The following is a 19,647-nucleotide window of genomic DNA, read 5'->3' on the forward strand; positions in this document are numbered from 1 at the left end:
CTCTTTTTTGGTAGTGTCTTTATCTGTTTTTGATATCAGGATAATGCTGGCCTCACTGAGTGAATTTGGAATCTTTTCTTCCTCTTCTATTTTTTTGGAATAGTTTGAGAAGAATAGGTAATAATAACCCTTAAATGTTTGGTAGAATTTACCTGTGAAGCCATCTGGTCCTGGACTTTTCGTTTGGGGGAGTTTTTTGATTACTGATTCAATTTCATGGCTATTGATCAGTTTGTTCAAGTTTTCTATTTCTTCCTGCTTTAGTTTTGGAAGGTTATATGTTTCTAGGAATTGATCCATTTCTTCTAGGTTGTTCAATTTTTGACATATAGTTTTTCTTATTTTCTTTAATAGTCCTTTGTATTTCTGTGGTGTCACTTGTTATTTCTCCTTTCATTTCTGATTTATTTGAATCCTCTTTGTCTCTTTCTGTCTCTCTGTCTTTTTTTTTTTTTTTATGAGTCTGGCTAAAGGTTTACCAATTTTGTTGACCTTTTCAAAGAACCAGCTCCTGGTTTCATTGATCTGTTCTATTGTTTTTTTTAGTCTCTGTTTCATATATTTGTACTCTAGTCTTTATTATTTCCTTCCTTCTACAGGCTTTGGGCTTTGCTTGTTTTTCTTTTTCTAGCTCCTTTCCGTGTAATGTTAGGTTGTTTGAGATTTTTCTTGCTTCTTGAGGTAGGCCTATATTGTTATAATCTTCCCCATTAGAACAGCTTTTGTTGCATCCCAAAGATTTTAACCATTGTATTTTCATTTGTCTCTATGTATTTTTTTATTTTCTCTTCGACTTCTTGGTTGACCCATTCATTGTTTAGTAGCATGCTATTTAACCTCCATGTATTTGTGCTCTTTCCTGATTTTTTTCTTCTGATTAATTTCTAGTTTTATACCATTGTGATTAGAAAAGATGCATGATATGATTTCATTTCACTTTAATTTGTTAAGACTTGTTTTGTGGCTTAACATATGATCTATTCTGGAGAATGTTCATGTATACTTGAAAAGAATGTGGATTCTGCTAGTTTTGGATGGAATCTTCTGAATATATCAGTTAGATTCATCTGGTTCAATATGTCATTCAAAGCTACTGTTACCTTGTTGATTTTCTATCTGGATGATCTATCCATTAATGTAAGTGGGGTGTTGAAGTCCCCCACTATTACTGTATTACTATCGATTTCTTCCTTTGTGTCTGTTAATAGTTGCTTTATGTATTCGGGTGCTCCCATGTTGGGTGCATAAATATTTAAAATTTTTTTTAATATTTACAATTGTTACATCTTCTTGTTGGGTTGTTCCCTTTATCATTATGTAGTATCCTCTTTGTCTCTTGTTAGTCTTTTTTAAAAAAGTCTATTTTGTTTGATAATAAGTGTTGCCCCTACCTCAGCTTTCTTTTCGCTTCCTTTTTCATCGTAAATGTTTTTCCATCCCTTCTCTTTCAATCTGCATGTGTCTTTAGGTCTGAAGTGAGTCTCTTGTTGGCTTCACCTTTTTTTTTTTAAAGATTTTATTTATTTATTTGCCAGAGAGAGAGAGAGAGAGAGAGGGAGAGTACAAGCAGGGGGAGTGGCAGGCAGAGGGAGAAGCAATGTGGGACTCAATCCCAGGACCCTGAGATTATGACCTGAGCGAAGACAGATGCTTAACCATCTGAGCCACTCAGGTGCCCCGGCTTCACCTTTTTATCTTTTATTTTATTTACTATCTTTAATTTTTAAAGATTTATTTTTTTAGAGAGAGAGAGAGCACAAGTGGGAGGGGCAGAGGGAGAGGGAGAGAGAATCCTAAGCAGACTCCACACTGAGTGCAGAGACCAAAGCAGGGCTCCAACTCATGATTCATGAGATCAGGACCTGAGCCAAAATGAAGAGTCAGATGCTTAACCAGCTGCGCTATCCAGGTGCCCCTTGGCTTCACCTTTTTAGGCATCTGGTGTACTTGAGCTAAGGATCCATTTCTTCTAGGTTGTCCAATTTTTGACATATAATTTTTCTTATTTTCTTTAATAATCCTTTGTATTTCTGTAGTGTCACTTGTTATTTCTCCTTTCATTTCTGATTTATTTGAGTCCTCTGTCTCTCTCTCTCTCTTTTTTTTTATGAGTCTGGCTAAAGGTGTTTTAACTTTTTATTTATTTATTTGAAACTAAATATAACACTGTATGCTAATTATACTTGAAAAACAATATCAGCTTTTGCTTGGAGACTCCTTTGAAGCATTAATGTAATATTGGATTTCCCCCATTGCATACCCATTTAGTCATTCGTTTATCCTCAGATATTATTTCTCCTTTTCTCCATTTCTAAAGAACTAGTGGGCTGTCTCTACCACTAGGCACTATAGCTGCATTCACATTTAACCCCATATTTGCCAGCTGGAATGGAAGCACAACCCACTCCATCAGGTCCTTAGACATTCTGACCTAAAAGTTAAAAGTATAGTTTCTTGTCTAGGAATCATCTCTGCTTCTGATAATTGTAGTTGTAACCTTGGTCCTGAGACCCTGTATGTAGTAAGAAGAAGAAAGTTGAGGTGATATGGGAAAGAAAGGAAAAAGTATAGCCATCATATAAGCATTCTCCCATTGTGGGAATAATTACATAGTCATAACTAGTCTTCCTCACCCCCTATTCCCTATTTCCACGGAATTGCAGAGGAATTTACCTACTGTGGACACACCCTTTTCTCCCTTCATGTTGAGTGTCAGTACACACTCATGAAGGCTTGTAAGCAAGTTCTTCATGCCTATAGTCCCTTTCTTCTCATTTTAAATGACCATTGTTTTCATTACCCATTCTAATTCTTTACCAAACTATTACTCTCAAAAAGGATCTCTCTGCCATTGTTGGACATGATGGGCTGTAGAGTGTGTTCCTTGGTCTGAAGAAATGTGAATCAGTGGTCCAAATCAGTGTAATACCTTCTGCTCCGGTTCCTTGGTAGTTCTCTGAGCCTTTGCGTCTACCACCGGGTAAGAAAAGCTCAACCCAGAGTCAGTGTCTATTTCTGTCAGGACCCACTTGTAGCCCCCAGGCCTACAGGCATCAGTCGGACTTGCCAGCTATGTACAAGGACTCTCCCCCAGAGCATCTTCCCCATACCCATCTGCAGTCTCTAAATCTCTCTTGCTGGCAGACAGAACAGTTCCTGTTGGCATTTTGTGCCTCTGCGGGTGCAAAAAGAATATGTCTAGATTCAACCCCTCTCTGCATTGTTTCAGTCCACTCACTTCATTAACCCAGTGGCTACCTCAAGTGAGCACAGCTGGGTATCTGCTTGTCAATTCCAATCATCTTCTGATGCTGGAAGGGGGTTCTGATGGGCATTGACATGGCCTACTTGAATGCACCCTTCAGATTCCCATAGTGATTTCCATAGGGCCGTGCCCCAGAAGGGCACCCTTTTAATAGGCCAATCTTCCACTCCCCTTCTGCCTGACCATATGGCCCATTGGCCGCTGCCTATGAGTAGGTCAAGATCCAGACAGAAGGGTAAACAGCATGCAGTGCAGCTCACCGAGCCAATTTTTTCCCTTTTTCAATCAGAGTGGTGGCCTTCCAAACCCAGTGTCGTGTGTTCATGTTGAGACTGCCATCCATAAGCCAAGCAGCTGTTTGTTGGTCTGTTGGGAGTTGTTTACAGGCACTGTCCAAATGATGCTAGAATCCTGCAGCTCCTCACAGGGTTCCAGAGTCATTCCTGGGGAAGACAGTCTACCTGCTCATGAATATGCTTTGTAACTCCGTGTGTTGCCCTGGGGGTGTGTTCCTGCACAAACCATTTCTGTTCTATTACAGAACTCTTCTTGGCACTGCCCTCCTCCTTAGAGCATTTCTCTGACATCACCCAAGACATCCTTACTTCATGGTTTTCAGTCAGAGGCAGTTTCAGTTAATGTCTGATAGCAAGCTAGTAATCGCTTCTCCAAATGGAAATTGTTTTGTCCAGAGTTCTAGTAGCTGTCACTGGGAGGTGCTCACAGACTTTTGTCCTAAGCCCCAGTCTACATGCCACACAAGACTGCTATATAGAGAGTGTATCTTTATTAGCACTCCAGCTTCTGTTCTGTACCATTTGATGTAAGACCTATATGTTCAGGCAGTCTCATTGGTTCCCATTTTGTATGTCCAGTTAATATTGTTGGAGGGGTGGATTTTTCATGCCTTTTGTTTTACAATACTTGATAGGGGAAGCATTCCCAGCTAGGCACAATATCCATCCCTATAATACATTCAGGTAAAAGAGTCACAACTGCTTCATATGAAGCTTCTTCAAGTCCCCAGCAGAGTGTTGAGCCAAGAAACTCTGGCCCTTTCATCAATCCATATCTTGATTAAATTGGGGGACCATAGCCCCAGGCAGTTGGAGGTGAGGTTTCTTTCTGGTATTTTGCCATTTGGCTTTCCAAATTCCTCCAAACTAGGATGATTAAAGCAGATTTGTTTAAAGACCTTTAATGTTGGGGGACCAGCAGGAATTCTCATTGGTTCATCCAACCTCTATTTTTTTTACCCCATCAACATTTGCTTTATTCATCCCATTTCTTAGATTTTCACTTTGTTGGGATGAGGGCCTCGATGCTCCTCTCTGTCTAGCTCTAATTATTTTTGCCTTTTTCATGATTTGTTTTAGCATAACTTTTTCCTTGGGAAATGGCACTGAGGGTAGTCGCTATACCTCAGGCTAACCAGAATCAGGATCTTCTCCAACGTATTCTTTCAGTGAGAGCCTTGGGACTAGAGGCTGTAATTGAGACTGTCCAGAATCTGTATTTGGCCCATCTCTTGCTTTCATTTTACCTATTACAGATTATAATAACCACGGGATTGTATATTTTCCGTTTTTCTTATTATTTTGCATTTTCTTATGCATCTAGTGAGTCAACTTCCCGGGAGATGGATCCATCATCTCAAAATTCCATAGGTAGCTTTTACCTCTCACAGCTGATTGCAGCTTAGCTGTTTCATACCGTGGGTGATCCTGTTGCCTCTAAGAGTCAGAGGTTCCTCATCCCCTGTTCTTTCATCCTTTCTCTTCCCAAACCACATGTTTCAGTGAGTTAGGGTTGTTTCAGTGAATCTCACCCTTCCTGACACCAACTATTCCATTTTTACCTTAACTGGTATATTGCAATCAGTTTATAATACTAGCAACCTGTAGTTAGCACAGACCTCGGGGCTTAAAGGCAAAGTTCTCCTCAAGACTGCCCTCACTTCAGACACTAGCCACAGGTCTCAGGGAGCCCCCAGGCCAACCCATTTTGCTGGCTGCCTGGCTACAAATATAGGGACTCCTGTGGCCCCCTCAAGCTGGATAATTTGCTAGAATGACTCACAGATCTCAGGAAGGTGCTATACTTAGAATTACAGTTTTATTATAAAGGATACACATAGGGTGAGGCCTGGGAAGGAGCACAGAACTTCTGCTCCCTCTCATGAAATCAGGGCACTTCACCCTCTCATTATATCAGTAGGTTCACCAATGAGGAAGCAACACTGAGTTTTTATAGGAGTTTTATTACATGGGCATGATTAATTAAATTATTGGCCACATGATTGAACTCAATTTCCAGCCCCTAACCTCCATATCCCCAGAGGTCAGGGAACTGAATATGCTTGGGCTTTCTGATGACCATCCCCCATTCTGAAGCTATCTAGGGGCCCACCAAGAGTCTCCCCTCTAGTATAATTAAGGCACTCCTAATCACTCAGGAAATTCCAAGGGTTGTTGAAGGTCCCTGCCAGGAACCCAGGACAAAAACCAGACAAATTACTAATTATACCACAGGGAACTGTGTACTGACCCCAGGGAACTAAACAGTACATAACATAACACAATGCCTGTATTATAGTAGACACTTGACACATTTTTCTTTTGTGAAATATGATTGTCTGATGTTATATTCATCAAAATCAGAGTTCTGAAAATTACAAATTACATCTAGATTTAGACTTGCCATTGTAGATCTTATGGATCAACATAATATCTAATATCTAATAACTATTCTAATTAGGGAATATGTTTTAGGAAGAAGTATTCATTTCCACTGTTTTCTAAGAAAATGACCCCATTAATAAGTAGAAATTTGATGCTGTTCTTCTATGCTGGTAGATACTCTGTGGGCCAAAGGGTTTAATAAATTCTCATCAGGATAAGATAATCCATTGAAGTTTACCAATAAAAATTCTAATATAATAAATTAACTAATGCTTTACTTTTTTTCAAGTAATCTTCCTTTTTGAGGCATCAACTGGAAAACCATTAGGGGATGGGAAGCTTCTTTCTCATAAGGTAATGGACGTTAGCTACTTCTAATGTAAATAGCCACTACTTACTTCCTTTTTAAAATTAATGTTTTCATTTTAAGGCAAAAAACATAGAAATTAGTTTAGTTTTTTTAAGGGTTATCTGCAATAATTGCCTCAATCCTCCACTTTATTTTTATTTTATTTTTTTAAGTTTTAATTTATTTAATTCATTTTAAGTAATCTCTATAACCCAGCATGAGGCTTGAACTCATGACCCCAAGATCAAGAGTTGCATGCTCTTCCGAATGAGCCAGCCAGGCACCCCTAGAAATTAGTTTTATATTTAAACCCAGTGTGCATTCTACATATTTTGCCTAAAAATGTCAGAAAGACTAAGCACTTGTAAACTCTGTAATGGAAAGCTATATATACAAATTAATTGGATAAAAGAATCTGACTTATATGTCTTTATCCACGCTGTTTACTGCTTTTCAATAAAATGTTCTATCTTGATTAAACTTGTAGCACCTATCAGTAAATAAAAATGTTTTATATTTCTAAACATCTTGCAGTTTTCCCATTGACCTGTCCTTAGCCAGCATTTTCTTCAGGTTTTAACACTGTAGTTAAACTGAAAAAAAAAATTCTATAGAAGTATAAAAAGATCTTGAAGATGCTTACTGGTTTCTGATTTTTAACATTGAAATAAACAAAGGAGCACATTTTATTTATTCTAATAAGAGATATCTTCAGGTCTAGATATATTTTTAACTCTGTTGTTCAGTGCCACTAGTAAAGCATACTCTATATTTTCTTCTTTTTGTAATTATTAGTTTGATTTTGAATAACAATATATTCATAAAGTTCAGAAATGAAAAAGCATAAAAAAGGATATACAGGGAAAAAGTCTCCCTACTACACCTGTTATCAGTGTAATTCTGTTCTACCAAATAAGTAACAACCATTATTAAACTCCTTTTTCCTTCCAGAGATTTTTTAGTGCATATATATAAGCAAAACTGATATATGTTCTTTTCCCCTTCTTTTATAAAAATGTAACATACAACTCTGTACGTTGCTTTTCTCACATAAACTATTCCTGGAGATCTTTCTATATCAGTACATAAAGTGCTTTCCCAATCCTTTCCCCCCTACCATACAGTATAACATTTTTGTGTGTATCAGAATTTATTTAACCTGTGCCCAAATGATGGACATTTAAGGTACTATTGTAACACCTTCAAAAGATAAAACAAACCCTAGCAAGTCTAAAAAGAAAGAAAAAGTCCTAGCAAGTAAATAAATCCCTCTTGGATTGAGTTGAAATGAATCCACACTGAACCATTTTGAAGTTATAAGGAAACTCATTTCACTAGCTAGTATAGTATAGTAGTGTAAGATTAATGCAGTATGCCAGAAATACTTCATTATATGGACAGAACTCTAATCTTAAAGTCAGAAATCTGGATTTTAAATTCTAGATATACTCGTTACCAGTTTTTCTGAGCAAAATCACTTAATGGATATGCATCTCAGTCTTCTCATCTATAAAGTAAGTATAGGAATACTTTACAAGGTAAAGTATCTTGTACCTTGTATGGTATAGTACCTTGTATCTACAATACAAGGTAGTTTCCTGTTTCACAGTAAATGAATGTGAAAGAACGTATAAAATTTAAAACCCTAAAAACATAAGATATTTTCATAAATCAACTCTTATAAATCTATAAACATAGACTTTCTACTTAGAGTAAATTTTGTTATGGAACATATTAATTAAAGTAGACCTCTCTTGTGATATTCAGACTTGCCTCACCCTTTCACTCTGTCTACTAAAGGTAGAACAGGAGGACAGATAGAAATGTTTCTCAGCTTGGGGCACCTGGGTAGCTCAGTTGGTTGAGCTGAGCATCTGACTCGGTTTTGGCTCAGGTCATGATCTCATGGTCATGGGATCGAGTGTGTCTCCACCCCCCACCCCACCTCCCCGCATTGAACCAAGTTGAGCTCCAAGCTTAACGGGGAGTCTGTTTGATGATTCTCTCCCTTTCCCTCTTCCCCCACTGGTGCACACTCTCTCTCTCAAATAAATAAATAAATAAATCTTAAAAAGAAAAAGAAATGTTTCCCAGCTTACAGAGTTTCAAAAAACTATACATTATTTATAGTGTTTTAAGGGGCATCTTTCCCTTGTAAATTAAAAAAAAAGTAACTGCTTTAGCTTTCGAATTATATCAGTATTTTAAAATTACTTAACAGGGACATTTTATCATTCCAAGTAGGGAGTGATATTTAATTGATCTTTAAATAAACAAATGTTCTTGTAATTAAATAATTTAAGTGATCTGATGTCAAGCACTAAAACTAATCCAGTATTTTCCTTTTTCTAAATTTTAGAATGAAATTTTGGAAATTGCTCTGGATCAAAAGGGACTTACCAATGATAGAAAAATTGCCTTCATTGATAAAAATAGAGATCTCTATATCACTTCAGTGAAACGATTTGGGAAGGAAGAACAAATTATCAAACTTGGTAAAATAATTATAATACATTTAAAATTTGATTACTTTGAATTTTCTTAGATCTACTCTGTCATATTTACTTGAATAGTAAATAGCATAATTACTTGAATTAATCTGTGAATAATGCTTTGGTCTTATAACCTTTCTTAACTACTTAACACCACTTAAATAGCAAGTTTTTAGCTGCTACAGCTACATTAGCATTGAAAGAAAGACTTACAAATTACAACATAATGGTTCTAGGTAAAATACTCAAATATTTCCATACATTTTTTAAATGAGTTTTTGCACATTTTCACTATTATACAATCGGAAAATAGAGTCATACCTACCAGAAATTAGAAGGGGTCTTGTATGTTAGTTGATTTTTAAAGTATTTTTAATACTTATTATAGTGGAACTAATAGTACATTAACATTCTTTTTAAAATAAGGAACAATGGTGCATACTTTGGCATGGAGTGATACATGTAATATCCTTTGTGGACTTCAAGATACTCGATTTACAGTGTGGTATTACCCCAATACGGTTTATGTGGACAGAGACATTTTGCCTAAAACATTATATGAAAGGGATGCAAGGTAACATTTACTGCTGGAATTGTTTATTGTGATAAATACCTGTGTAACTCAGGTAGTTTTTTTCAATGTGGTTTAGTGATTTTAATATGGACATTTTAAAGATTTTTCATTGATATGCAATATGTGTCAACCTTATTCTTTCTCAGATTATTATAACTTAGTAATTATTATCATACAGGACTGTATGTGTCTCTAGAATTGAATTTTTAAATTAATATTAAAGATAGAAAAGATATATGAGGTTACTGAAGAGTTTTTTTAAATTTTACAGGCTTCAGAGAATACACATATATTTCTAAATTCTCTAAGAAATAAGAAGATCTCTCACTCTTGACAAAATAAGAATGCAAAGCTTCTTAGCTCCAAACCTTAACTTTCAAATCTATTTTGAGTTCATTTTAATATTCAGTTCGTAACTTTAGCGAAACCAGAGAGGCATCATTTTAAAATTATTTAAACTAATGAAGTTAATCTCTTAAAGTTCACCTCTTTTTATTATGAGAAAATAATCTTGGAATCTCTTAATTTTTTATTGGTTTAAACTTTCAAACGTGAACGCTGAGTTTTTAAATCATTTGTGTAATTTACCTAAGACTTAGGGGGAAAAAAGTTTATTTCAAATGCTTTTAGGCATAGCTCTCAAATATGTAATAATTTTTGCCACAGTAAACTTTTATATTTTGCTCCAAGTGTATGGCAAGTTGGATTCGGATGTTTATTTAAATATATACATTCTCCCTGGAGTTAACTTTTCTGGGGGTGAATTTTGGAGATTTGGAGACTTTATATCTGTGTCAAGGGTCAACTCCCCAAATTTAGTATATATGAAAGATTTTGCTGAGAACATAAATTATACTTTGCTTTTTTCCAACAGTGAATTTAGTAAAAATCCCCATATTGTGAGTTTTGTTGGAAATCAAGTAACTATAAGAAGAGCTGATGGCTCACTGGTTCACATCAGCATATCACCATATCCTGCTATTCTCCATGAATATGTAAGCAGTTCAAAATGGGAAGATGCTGTAAGACTTTGTCGCTTTGTTAAGGTACTTTATGTTGTAGATCCCTAATTGTGTATATACTGTGTATTAGTTTACACGTATCTTTGTGCAAGATGAGAAATGGTAACAGCTAAGGGCTGGAAAAATTGCAAATGAGATCATGTCTCTTTTTAATAAGTGAAGACATAAGCAATACAAGGGGATAGATATTGCTGTGTGATTTATTTTTGAAGAAGCTATAATTTAAATGAGTAGTTTCTCTATACTGGCACATATAAAATCTTCTCTGGAACTTTTTCTAAAAAGTCAGATTCCCAAGTTTTACCCCCACAGAGATTCTAATTTCTTCAATCTGGGATGAATCCAAGGCATATTTTTTAAATTCCTCAGATGGTTTGTACACCTAAGGTTAAGAACCTCTACTTTAGATCAGCATTTCCCAGCTTGGTTGAATCCAGTTTTTTCCAGGCATATTTGACTGCAGAAATTTTTAATTTTACATGGCTTAGCAGCCCTTAGAATACACTTTTAAAATGACTTTTAAATACTTTCCCTTACAATGAGTTGTTGATGGCAATCTGTGATAATAGCATTGTCTGAGAACCTCACTATTTCTCTGGTTCCTTGTAAGTTACATTCTTTGACCGCATCAAAAAGCCTGGAGGGTTTATAACCTTTAATTATCTTAAAAGTATGTCAGAAGTTCAAAAATGAATCTTTGATAATTAGAAATGAAAATTTGCGAGAAATTTTATTCAAAAAAGTTTATTTGTTATTAATATATTTCAACAAAGTAGTCACATGAAATTTCCACATCATTACTTAATTAAATTTGTAGTTTTTTCAGTGCCATGCTCAGCAATGTTTAATTTTTTCATTAAAATGTAACTTTAATGTATTTTATTTTATTTATTTTTTTTAAGATTTTATTTATTTATTTGACAGAGAGATAGCAAAAGCAGGAACACAAGCAGGGGGAGTGGGAGAGGGAGAAGCAGGCTTCCTGCCGAGGAGGGAGCCTGATGCGGGGCTCGATGCGGGGCTCGATGCGGGGCTCGATGTGGGGCTCGATCCCAGGACCCTGGGATAATGACCTGAGCCGAAGGCAGACGCTTAACCATCTGAGCCACCCAGGCGCCCCAGCTTTAATGTATTTTAAATCACTGCTTATTTTAAGGCAGTTCTGCTCATAGTTGAGATAATTGTTCTCCTATTTCACTTTAGGAGCAAACCATGTGGGCTTGCCTAGCTGCTATGGCAGTTGCTAACAGAGATATGACCACTGCAGAAATAGCCTACGCAGCAATTGGTGAAGTAAATAATGTTTACTTATCTGTATGTTTGTGGGTTTTCTTACCATAATTTGTTATATTGCTGTCACTATCCACTTCATATATATTTTTTCTTTTTTTAGATTGATAAAGTTCAGTACATTAATTCTATAAAAGAGCTTCCATCTAAAGAATCAAAAATGGCTCACATATTAATGTTTAGTGGGAACATACAGGAAGCTGAAATGGTACTTCTTCAGGCTGGCCTTATTTATCAAGCAATCCAGATCAATATTAATCTCTATAACTGGGAAAGGTAATAAAAATGTTTTTCATAAATTCTAAAACCCAATTGATCTTGATGTATTCTTCTGTCTACTACTTGGTAAATTACATTTTCCACTGTACTTAATAGTTTCCTAACATCACAGAAGAATTTATTCACATTTCTATTTGTGAGGAGTTTGCCATTGAAGATTTATGCCTTCTCTAAACTTGTGATTGATTAGAAGTTGAAGTGTGAAGAAGAAAAAAGATCCTAGGATGTCTCCCAAATTTCTGATTTCAATAACTGGGTAGATGATGGTACTATTAGCAGATCTGGAAGGGAATATAGTGAATTCAGTGTTAGGCATGTTGGATTTAAAATATTTGTGAAGAGATAGATATGTGATATTAGTTGATTAATGAACCCAGAGCTCATGAGAAAGATTTGAACTGGGGATGTAGATTTAGGAGTCATCAGTAAATGGATGGCAAGTAAAGCCAGAAAAATGGACGCAATTGCTTGGGAAATGTGTGGAGTGAGAAGACATCAGCTACATTTATGGGGTGGGTGAAAGAAGAAAAATCTGCTGAAAGATTGGGATGAAGCAGTCAGACTGGCAGAGAGAAGCAGAGCTGTGAGAGATTTGTGATGCTAAGGAAGAAAGGCTGTAGGATTTGAAATGAAGAGTGCTCAGTGGTAGCCTTCTCCTCTGCATTAGGCTTCGACACAGATTGCTTTCTGAACCAGAGTGGCGTGCTGCTCTTCTCTATGACATATGAGGTTTCTCCCCTCATTCTCTCAGTTATGTGTCCCTCAGTGAAAACGCCTGTAGGACGTATACACACCTGAAATTACTATGTTATAAAATTGGCATGCTGATTTTTCCAGGTTTAAAATGTCTTTCATCATCTTTGTCTCTCTTGACCCCTACCCTACCAATTTTGTAAAAAGCAGATCCCAGTCATCAGATCACTTTATCTGTAAATATTTCAGTATGTATCTCAAGGTTTTTAAAAATCTACCCACAGTACCATGGTCACACTTTAAAGAGTTAACAGTGTTAATAACTGTTAACAGTGTTAATAATTCTATTCAGTGTTCTTATTTCTCGGATTGTCTCATAAATGTTTTGTTTTGTTGTATTGTTTGTTTGTTTGGTTCAGGATCCAAAGAAGGCCCATACATTATGATTGATTAATATGTTCTCAAGCTTCTTTTAATCTATAGGTTTTCCTCTTTCTTGTGTTTTCTTGTAATTTCCCACTGCAGAAACTGGGTCAATAGAGTTTCCCATAGTCTGGATTTTGTTGATTACATCTTTGTGGTGTCATTTGACATGTTCCTTTGCCCATTGAATTAACCATAAATTGTTGTTGAATCTAGAAACTTGATTAGATTCAGGTTTAACTTTTTTTTTCCTTTTGGTAAGGCTCAATCAGAGGTGGTGTTCAATATATTCTCACAGTGACTGGTTGCCTCTCTTTTTCTGATATTAGCAGCCACTGATGATCATTGCCCAGATCCATTAATTAATTAGATTTCTAGAAAGATAGAATTTAAGTATTGGATAAAAAATATATTACATTGCTTTTAAGATCCCTGAATTTCTATACTTGTTTAAGTCCTTTAGAAGGGAACAGATTTCATTTTGTTAATATGTGTTATTCCATTTGAGAAGCACAGTCCTGCTGGTTTGTGCTTCTGTCATTCATATTTGAATTTGAAAATTACCTGCAACTGGGCACCTGGGTGGCTCAGATGGTTAAGTGCCTTCGGCTCAGGTCATGATCCTGGGGTTCTGGGATCGAGACCCACATCAGGCTCCTGGCTCAGCAGGGAGTCTCCTTCTCCTTGTCCCTCTGCCTCTCCCCCAGCTCATGCTCTCTCTCTCTCTCTGTATCTCTGTATCTCAAACGAATAAATAAAATCTTTAAAAAAAGAAAAAAGAAAATTACCTGCAACCTAATAGGTTACAGCCCTTGGAGAGTTGTAGGTAAGCAAGTCATCTGTGTGATGTTCACTTTGGACATTTGGTGGTAGTCTGTTCTCAAAAATTGAAGTTAAGAGAAGTAGAAACTTTATGTAAGTATTAATAAAAAATAATTTCTCTACTTCTACCAGTTATATAAAGTGATTTTGCTTCATTCAAGTTATGTAAAAGATCATATTTTGAAGTTATAAAATCTTTTTATATAACTTCCTTCTATTTTAAATAGAGAGGATACATGGATTTATTCCAGCCACATAATCTAATGTCACATTTGTTTGGTTGCCAAATAACCATTTTAAAGCTAGAGACATGCTGTTCCCATAACCCTTATATAATTTGGAATGAATTCCCTCCTCTGTGATAAAGAAACATTTTTTACCCAGTGTATGCTTTTAGAGAACATTTAAAATAGCACATATAATTTGAATGTTTACCTTTAGCTATTGCTCTTCAATCAGATAATACATATTTTATAATAATAATGACTATCATATAGCTAATACTTAGCATCTAGTATCTAAATGCAGTATTAGACATCATATTCTATCCTTTCTACATAATTAAATGTACTGATGTTCCATAACAAATTATCTCTTTGGAGATAATTTTCTTTCTGAAAAGTCCTAACCCAGAATAGATGCTTATGTATTCCCCACTTGGAATACTTCTGGTTTTGCACAACAAGAATTCCTTCCCCAGTTGTGTTCAGTCATAAAAAAGGAACAGGAAGTGGCATATTTCAGGTGCGAAAGGGCTGGTTCACCAGAGTCTCCACTCACACAACCACACTGGAGTCAGAGCCTTAAGGATATATAGAGGGTGATATGGGACAGGATTAGAAAGATTAAAGCATCTTTACTTCTGTTTCTCATTTTTTGAGGCTCTGTGAGTTGGTTTTTGCCTTCTTGCATTTCACTTTTGTTCCTCTATGTTGCAGTACTTCTACATTCTTTTCTATGTATCCTCTTTTTCTCTGAAAGACTTAAAGTCATAGAGGAATGAGGGAACTTTGTGAGGAGTTTGTGATGGGTAGCAAATACTGATCCTTGGAGTTAGCCATATGGTTTATGTAAATATATTTTTATAAGAAATCATTGTATTGAATTTCGGCATTATCATTTGTATTACCCATGACTTATATTCGTAATTTTTATATTAAGTCTTTAATATTTCTCTCAGTTGTCTACCAATTGTCAATTAATGCACAGGGCATATCTAAAATACTTTTTAGAGTGACTATTTAGGGCAAACCAAAGCATACTAAGAATGAAACAGATTTTCCTACTGAAGGGTCACATGTTGCAAAAAATCTAGTCAGTAGTCAGTATTGTCTAAAAGAATTGATTTACAATAGTTGGCGCTCATAAATAAATCATGACTGGCCTATTCAGAAGTCATATGTCATATTAGAAAGCAAGGGAACTTGAAAAAGAATGTGCTTTGACATCATACTTAAACACAAGATTACAGCGCACCCAGGTGGCTCAGTTGGTTGAGCATTTGCCTTCGGCTCAGGTCATGATTCTGGAGTCCCGGTTCTAGGCCCACATTGGGCTCCCTGCTCAGTGGAAGTCTCCTTCTCCCTCTGACCCTCCTCCCATTCGTGCTCTCTCTCACTCACTCTGTCTCTCGCTAATAAATAAAATATTTTAAAAAAAGATTACCGTGAACAGTGTAGGAGAGCTATACTGTACTGGATTGTTTCTGATTCAACTAATATGAGTTATGCACAGAATCATGGGCTGAGATTCTGTCCAAAACCTACATACACAAATAGGCTAAGAACTGAGGATTAATCTTTTCATTTCCCTCCAAATTATCAATATATAGATTGTATGTCTTTGCTATTATACCACTGATTTCAGCAATTCATTTAGTTTTTGCCTGCTATTTAAATAAAATATTACCTTAAAAATAACTTAGTTATATTGATACATATTAATTGGATTATAAAGTTTAAATGACTATTAACTTTTTCTAAGAATCAAATGGCAAAAGGCATTTTGTCAGATTTCTATTATCTACAAATTTTAGTTTTATATTTTAAATTTGCTGTATTATAACATAAAGGATATCAGTATTTAATTGAATATTGAGCAGAATAAACTTAGACTTTAGATAAATAAATTCTAGAACAGAATAAATTATAGACTTAAAAAAATGGTCAAGATAGTTAAGCCACTTACATAGGGGGTAAGTTCATTCACTTGAATTTTATTATGATTTCAATGAATTTTTCAGTGAACATTGACCATACATATACTCTGGAGTACTCACCAAAGAGAAATGAAACCCAGATTTCCCTTCAATAAATGTATAGGTTATGGAAGAGACAGACTCATAAATAATTATAATATACTGTAAGCAGTGCTGTAGGAATAATAGTATGCGTAAAATGTTAGGGAACACAGATAAGAAAGTGGTCATTTATTTCTACAAAGGAAGTTGGTCAGGGAGAAGAGATCATGTTTCATCTGAACCCTGAAGTATAAGTAGGAATTTGCAAGATGGGTGAGGTAGGGAATGGTGTTCCATATTGAGGGATAAGTGGGGAGGGACCAACACAGACCATTTGTCCCACTCTCTTTTCCCAAAATTCTGCTGTGTATAGAGGCTAATACAATCAGTGCTGATAATCTGTTTTGTTTCTCATTATAGGGCACTTGAATTGGCTGTAAAATACAAAACACATGTTGATACAGTTCTTGCTTACCGTCAAAAGTTTTTGGAGACATTTGGTAAACAGGAAACTAATAAACGATACTTGCAGTATGCAGAAGGTGTAAGTATTATACAGTATTTTATGATAATGTATATGCTTTATAAGTATATATATTTATCTTAATAAGACAAAATTGGAATAATTCATACCACAATCTCTAAAAAATAACTTTTTGCCTTATGATATTATGTCTTATTTTGACTATCTAATTATATTACTGATTTTTTTCTGGAATCTTAAAGCCATGTGTTTTTTTGTGTTTTTTTTTTTTAAGATTTTATTTATTTATTTGAGAGAGAGTGAGAGAGACAGAGCACAAGCAGGGGGAGGGGCACAGGGAGAAGCAGACTCCCCGCTGAGCAGGGAGCCAGCGGTAGGGCTTGATCCCAGGACTCCAGGATCATGACCTAAGCTGAAGGCAGACGCTTAACCAATTGAGCCACCCAGGCGCTCCTTAAAGCCATATTTTAACTCAAGTCTGTTTTCATTATATTTAATTTGTGTTAAAGTTGGATGCTAATTGATATTTTTATATAAACAATATAAATGGCTGGGATAAAGGTTTCTAACTCCTGAATTTTGTCTTCCACCAGCTGCCCACTCTGCTCCAAGGGAAATACATAAACACATAGGGCATTGGCCAGAAAATGGATACTTTGTCACTTTGCAAAATTCTAGGGAGCTAGTTTGCACCTGGAGAAGGGCCTAGACCAGGGAGACTTCACTGCCTAGAACCAAAGAAGGCTAAACCTTTGCCTTTCAAATCCCTACCAGAATCTCAGGTTTCATCACTATAATTAGAAGAAAGTCATTCCAGTATATACCAGCCCACAAGGAGAGGTGGAGCAGTTTGCCCAAGTGCCTAGAGCAGGACTGTCGTTAGCCACCTGCTTAGATCCACCTAGGCTCAGACTACAAAAATAAATAGTTCATCTCTAGCCATGGAGACTGAAGAGCCTTGTAATCCCAAGACAGGGGCAACCTTGCTCCAAATTCTGTGAAACAGTTGATTTTCTTAGCCTTTTATTCATTCATTTATTCAAAAAAATGTTTATGAATGCTCACTCTGGGCTAGGTACTATGCTGGATGCTGAGTCAGATATGACTTCTGTTTTTGTGGAGCTTGTACATGATGTAGGAATGTTGCTTCTTGGAGACAGAATAAAATGGAATGTTCTGACCTGTCCTAAAAAGCAGGGTAAATTAGATGAATCCTGGGAAGAAGAATAAAGGTAGGGAGAAGGTACCTACAATTTCTACTAAAGCCAACATCATCCATTTGCCATATGACTTGAGAAACTCAGTCTTTTCCCTCTTATATAGGTTAAAACACAGCTCTTCCTTACTATGAGTCATTCACCTGTGAGTCTCCTTTACTATTCACACAGAACACTTCACTTCTGGTCACCTAATGTGTGGAGGTTTTTTCCCATGCTGACAAGCAATTCTCCAACACCAGCTGGGTGTCCTACAATTTAACTCAACTCTGACACTATCTGTCTGGAGATAGCATCAGATTCCACAGGTAAAAGGCTCAGTCCCACAAGATTGCACCCCACCACCATCAGATGCCGGTTGCAAGCCCAGGTTATCACCTGTGCTTCTGACTGACCAGTTATAGATCAGAGATCCCAGTAACCCCTGCCTTAGGTTTCAGATGCCAGTCACAAGTCCAGGTTGTTAGCTGTACTTCTTACTGACTGGCTATAAATCAGAGGTCCCATGTCCCCTTTGTTTAATTTGCTAGAGTAGCTCACAGAACTAAGGGAAACATTTATTTACATTTATTTAAAACATAAGTTTATTAAAGGATACAGATGAACAACCAGATGAAAAGATACTTAGGGCAAGGTTTGGGAAGGCCCTAACCTCAGGAGCTCCGGTCTCTTTAGAGTTGGGGTGTGTCACCCTCCCAGTGTGGATGTGTTCACTAACCCGGAAGCTCTTTGAAACCTGTACTTTGGAATTTTATGGAGGCTTCATCACATAGATGTGATAGATCATTAACTCCATTTTCAGCACTTCTTTCTCAAGAGGTTGAGGGGCAGGACTGAAAATTCCTAGCTTCTAATCATGGCTTGGTCTTTCTGGTGACCAGCCGTCATGCAGGAGCCATTCAAGGACTCATCTGGAGTTGTCTCTCTCTCTCTCTCTTTTTTTTTTTTAAAGATTTTATTCATTTATTTAAGAGAAAGAGAGAGAGAGTGAGAGAAAGGGAGAGAGCGCAAGCAGTGGGGGGAGGGGCAGAGGGAGAAGCAGACTCCCAAGGAGCAGTCTTGGGATGCGGTCCTTGATCCCAGAACCCCAGGATCCTGACCTGAGCCAAAGGCAGACGCTTAAATAACTGAGCCACCCAGGCGCCCAGAAAGGGGTGTATTTTATAGATGCGCCACAGACTTTTTGTTTCATTTGGAACTTCAGTACTGAAAATGAATCTTCTGAGAGTTTGGGCTATGAGAGCTTACTCTACTATTGGGACAAATTCAGGGTCCCTGGGACCTCTGAGGACTACACTCTAATTCACAGAATATAACAGTAGCCACCACCACTACAGTGCTAAGCAGCCCAGAGAATCACCGATCACTTGATCTTTTTATCATAATTTTGATAATATATTAAAACTGAGCACCCACGTTAAATTTACTTTATTGCATAATTTTTAAGCAGATTCATCCTACTCTGTTTCTTCTTCATTATCCTTGCCATCAATATTTTTTTCAGTATTTTCACATTAGGTGCTTTTGAGGACATAGAAAATATAATTCTTACCTTCAAATTTATAATTATTATAATTTATATTATAAATATAGCATTATAATTAAAATTATATTTTAGAGAGCAAAAACTTAACCTTTTTATCTTCTTTCTTATTATCTATGTATTCAACTGTTACCAAAATGTAATACATCAATCACAAGAGTAGCAGAAATCTTCAAAATGAGATAACTAGAACAACATGACTTTTTGTTATTTTGAGGGTTTTTTTTTTTAACCCTGAAACTATGTAGGTTACCTTGATTCCCCATGGTCCTAC

The 19,647-nt window shown here is 36.3% G+C and overlaps 2 protein-coding genes across 8 annotated transcripts in view; one reads left to right on the top strand and one right to left on the bottom strand.

Moving 5' to 3' along the window:
• Window positions 1-19,647, top strand: part of IFT80 (intraflagellar transport 80) — a 123,562-nt gene that overhangs the window by 98,104 nt on the left and 5,811 nt on the right. Inside the window, exons 13-19 of one of the 2 annotated variants that reach the window (XM_073897957.1) lie at window positions 6,236-6,300; window positions 8,655-8,790; window positions 9,214-9,361; window positions 10,236-10,407; window positions 11,587-11,676; window positions 11,777-11,949; window positions 16,550-16,673. In XM_073897957.1, the coding sequence (XP_073754058.1) occupies window positions 6,236-6,300; window positions 8,655-8,790; window positions 9,214-9,361; window positions 10,236-10,407; window positions 11,587-11,676; window positions 11,777-11,949; window positions 16,550-16,673 (908 nt within the window). The remainder of the gene's footprint in view (window positions 1-6,235; window positions 6,301-8,654; window positions 8,791-9,213; window positions 9,362-10,235; window positions 10,408-11,586; window positions 11,677-11,776; window positions 11,950-16,549; window positions 16,674-19,647) is intronic. The other variant, XM_073897959.1, reaches the window with a different exon arrangement.
• Window positions 1-19,647, bottom strand: part of CUNH3orf80 (chromosome unknown C3orf80 homolog) — a 56,309-nt gene that overhangs the window by 7,281 nt on the left and 29,381 nt on the right. The gene's annotated exons all lie outside the window — the stretch shown is intronic.

Source organism: Callorhinus ursinus, unplaced genomic scaffold (genome assembly GCF_003265705.2).
Source record: "Callorhinus ursinus isolate GAN/ISIS: 27379988/994484 unplaced genomic scaffold, GSC_fseal_2.0 scaffold1, whole genome shotgun sequence".
Lineage (NCBI taxonomy): Eukaryota > Metazoa > Chordata > Mammalia > Carnivora > Otariidae > Callorhinus > Callorhinus ursinus.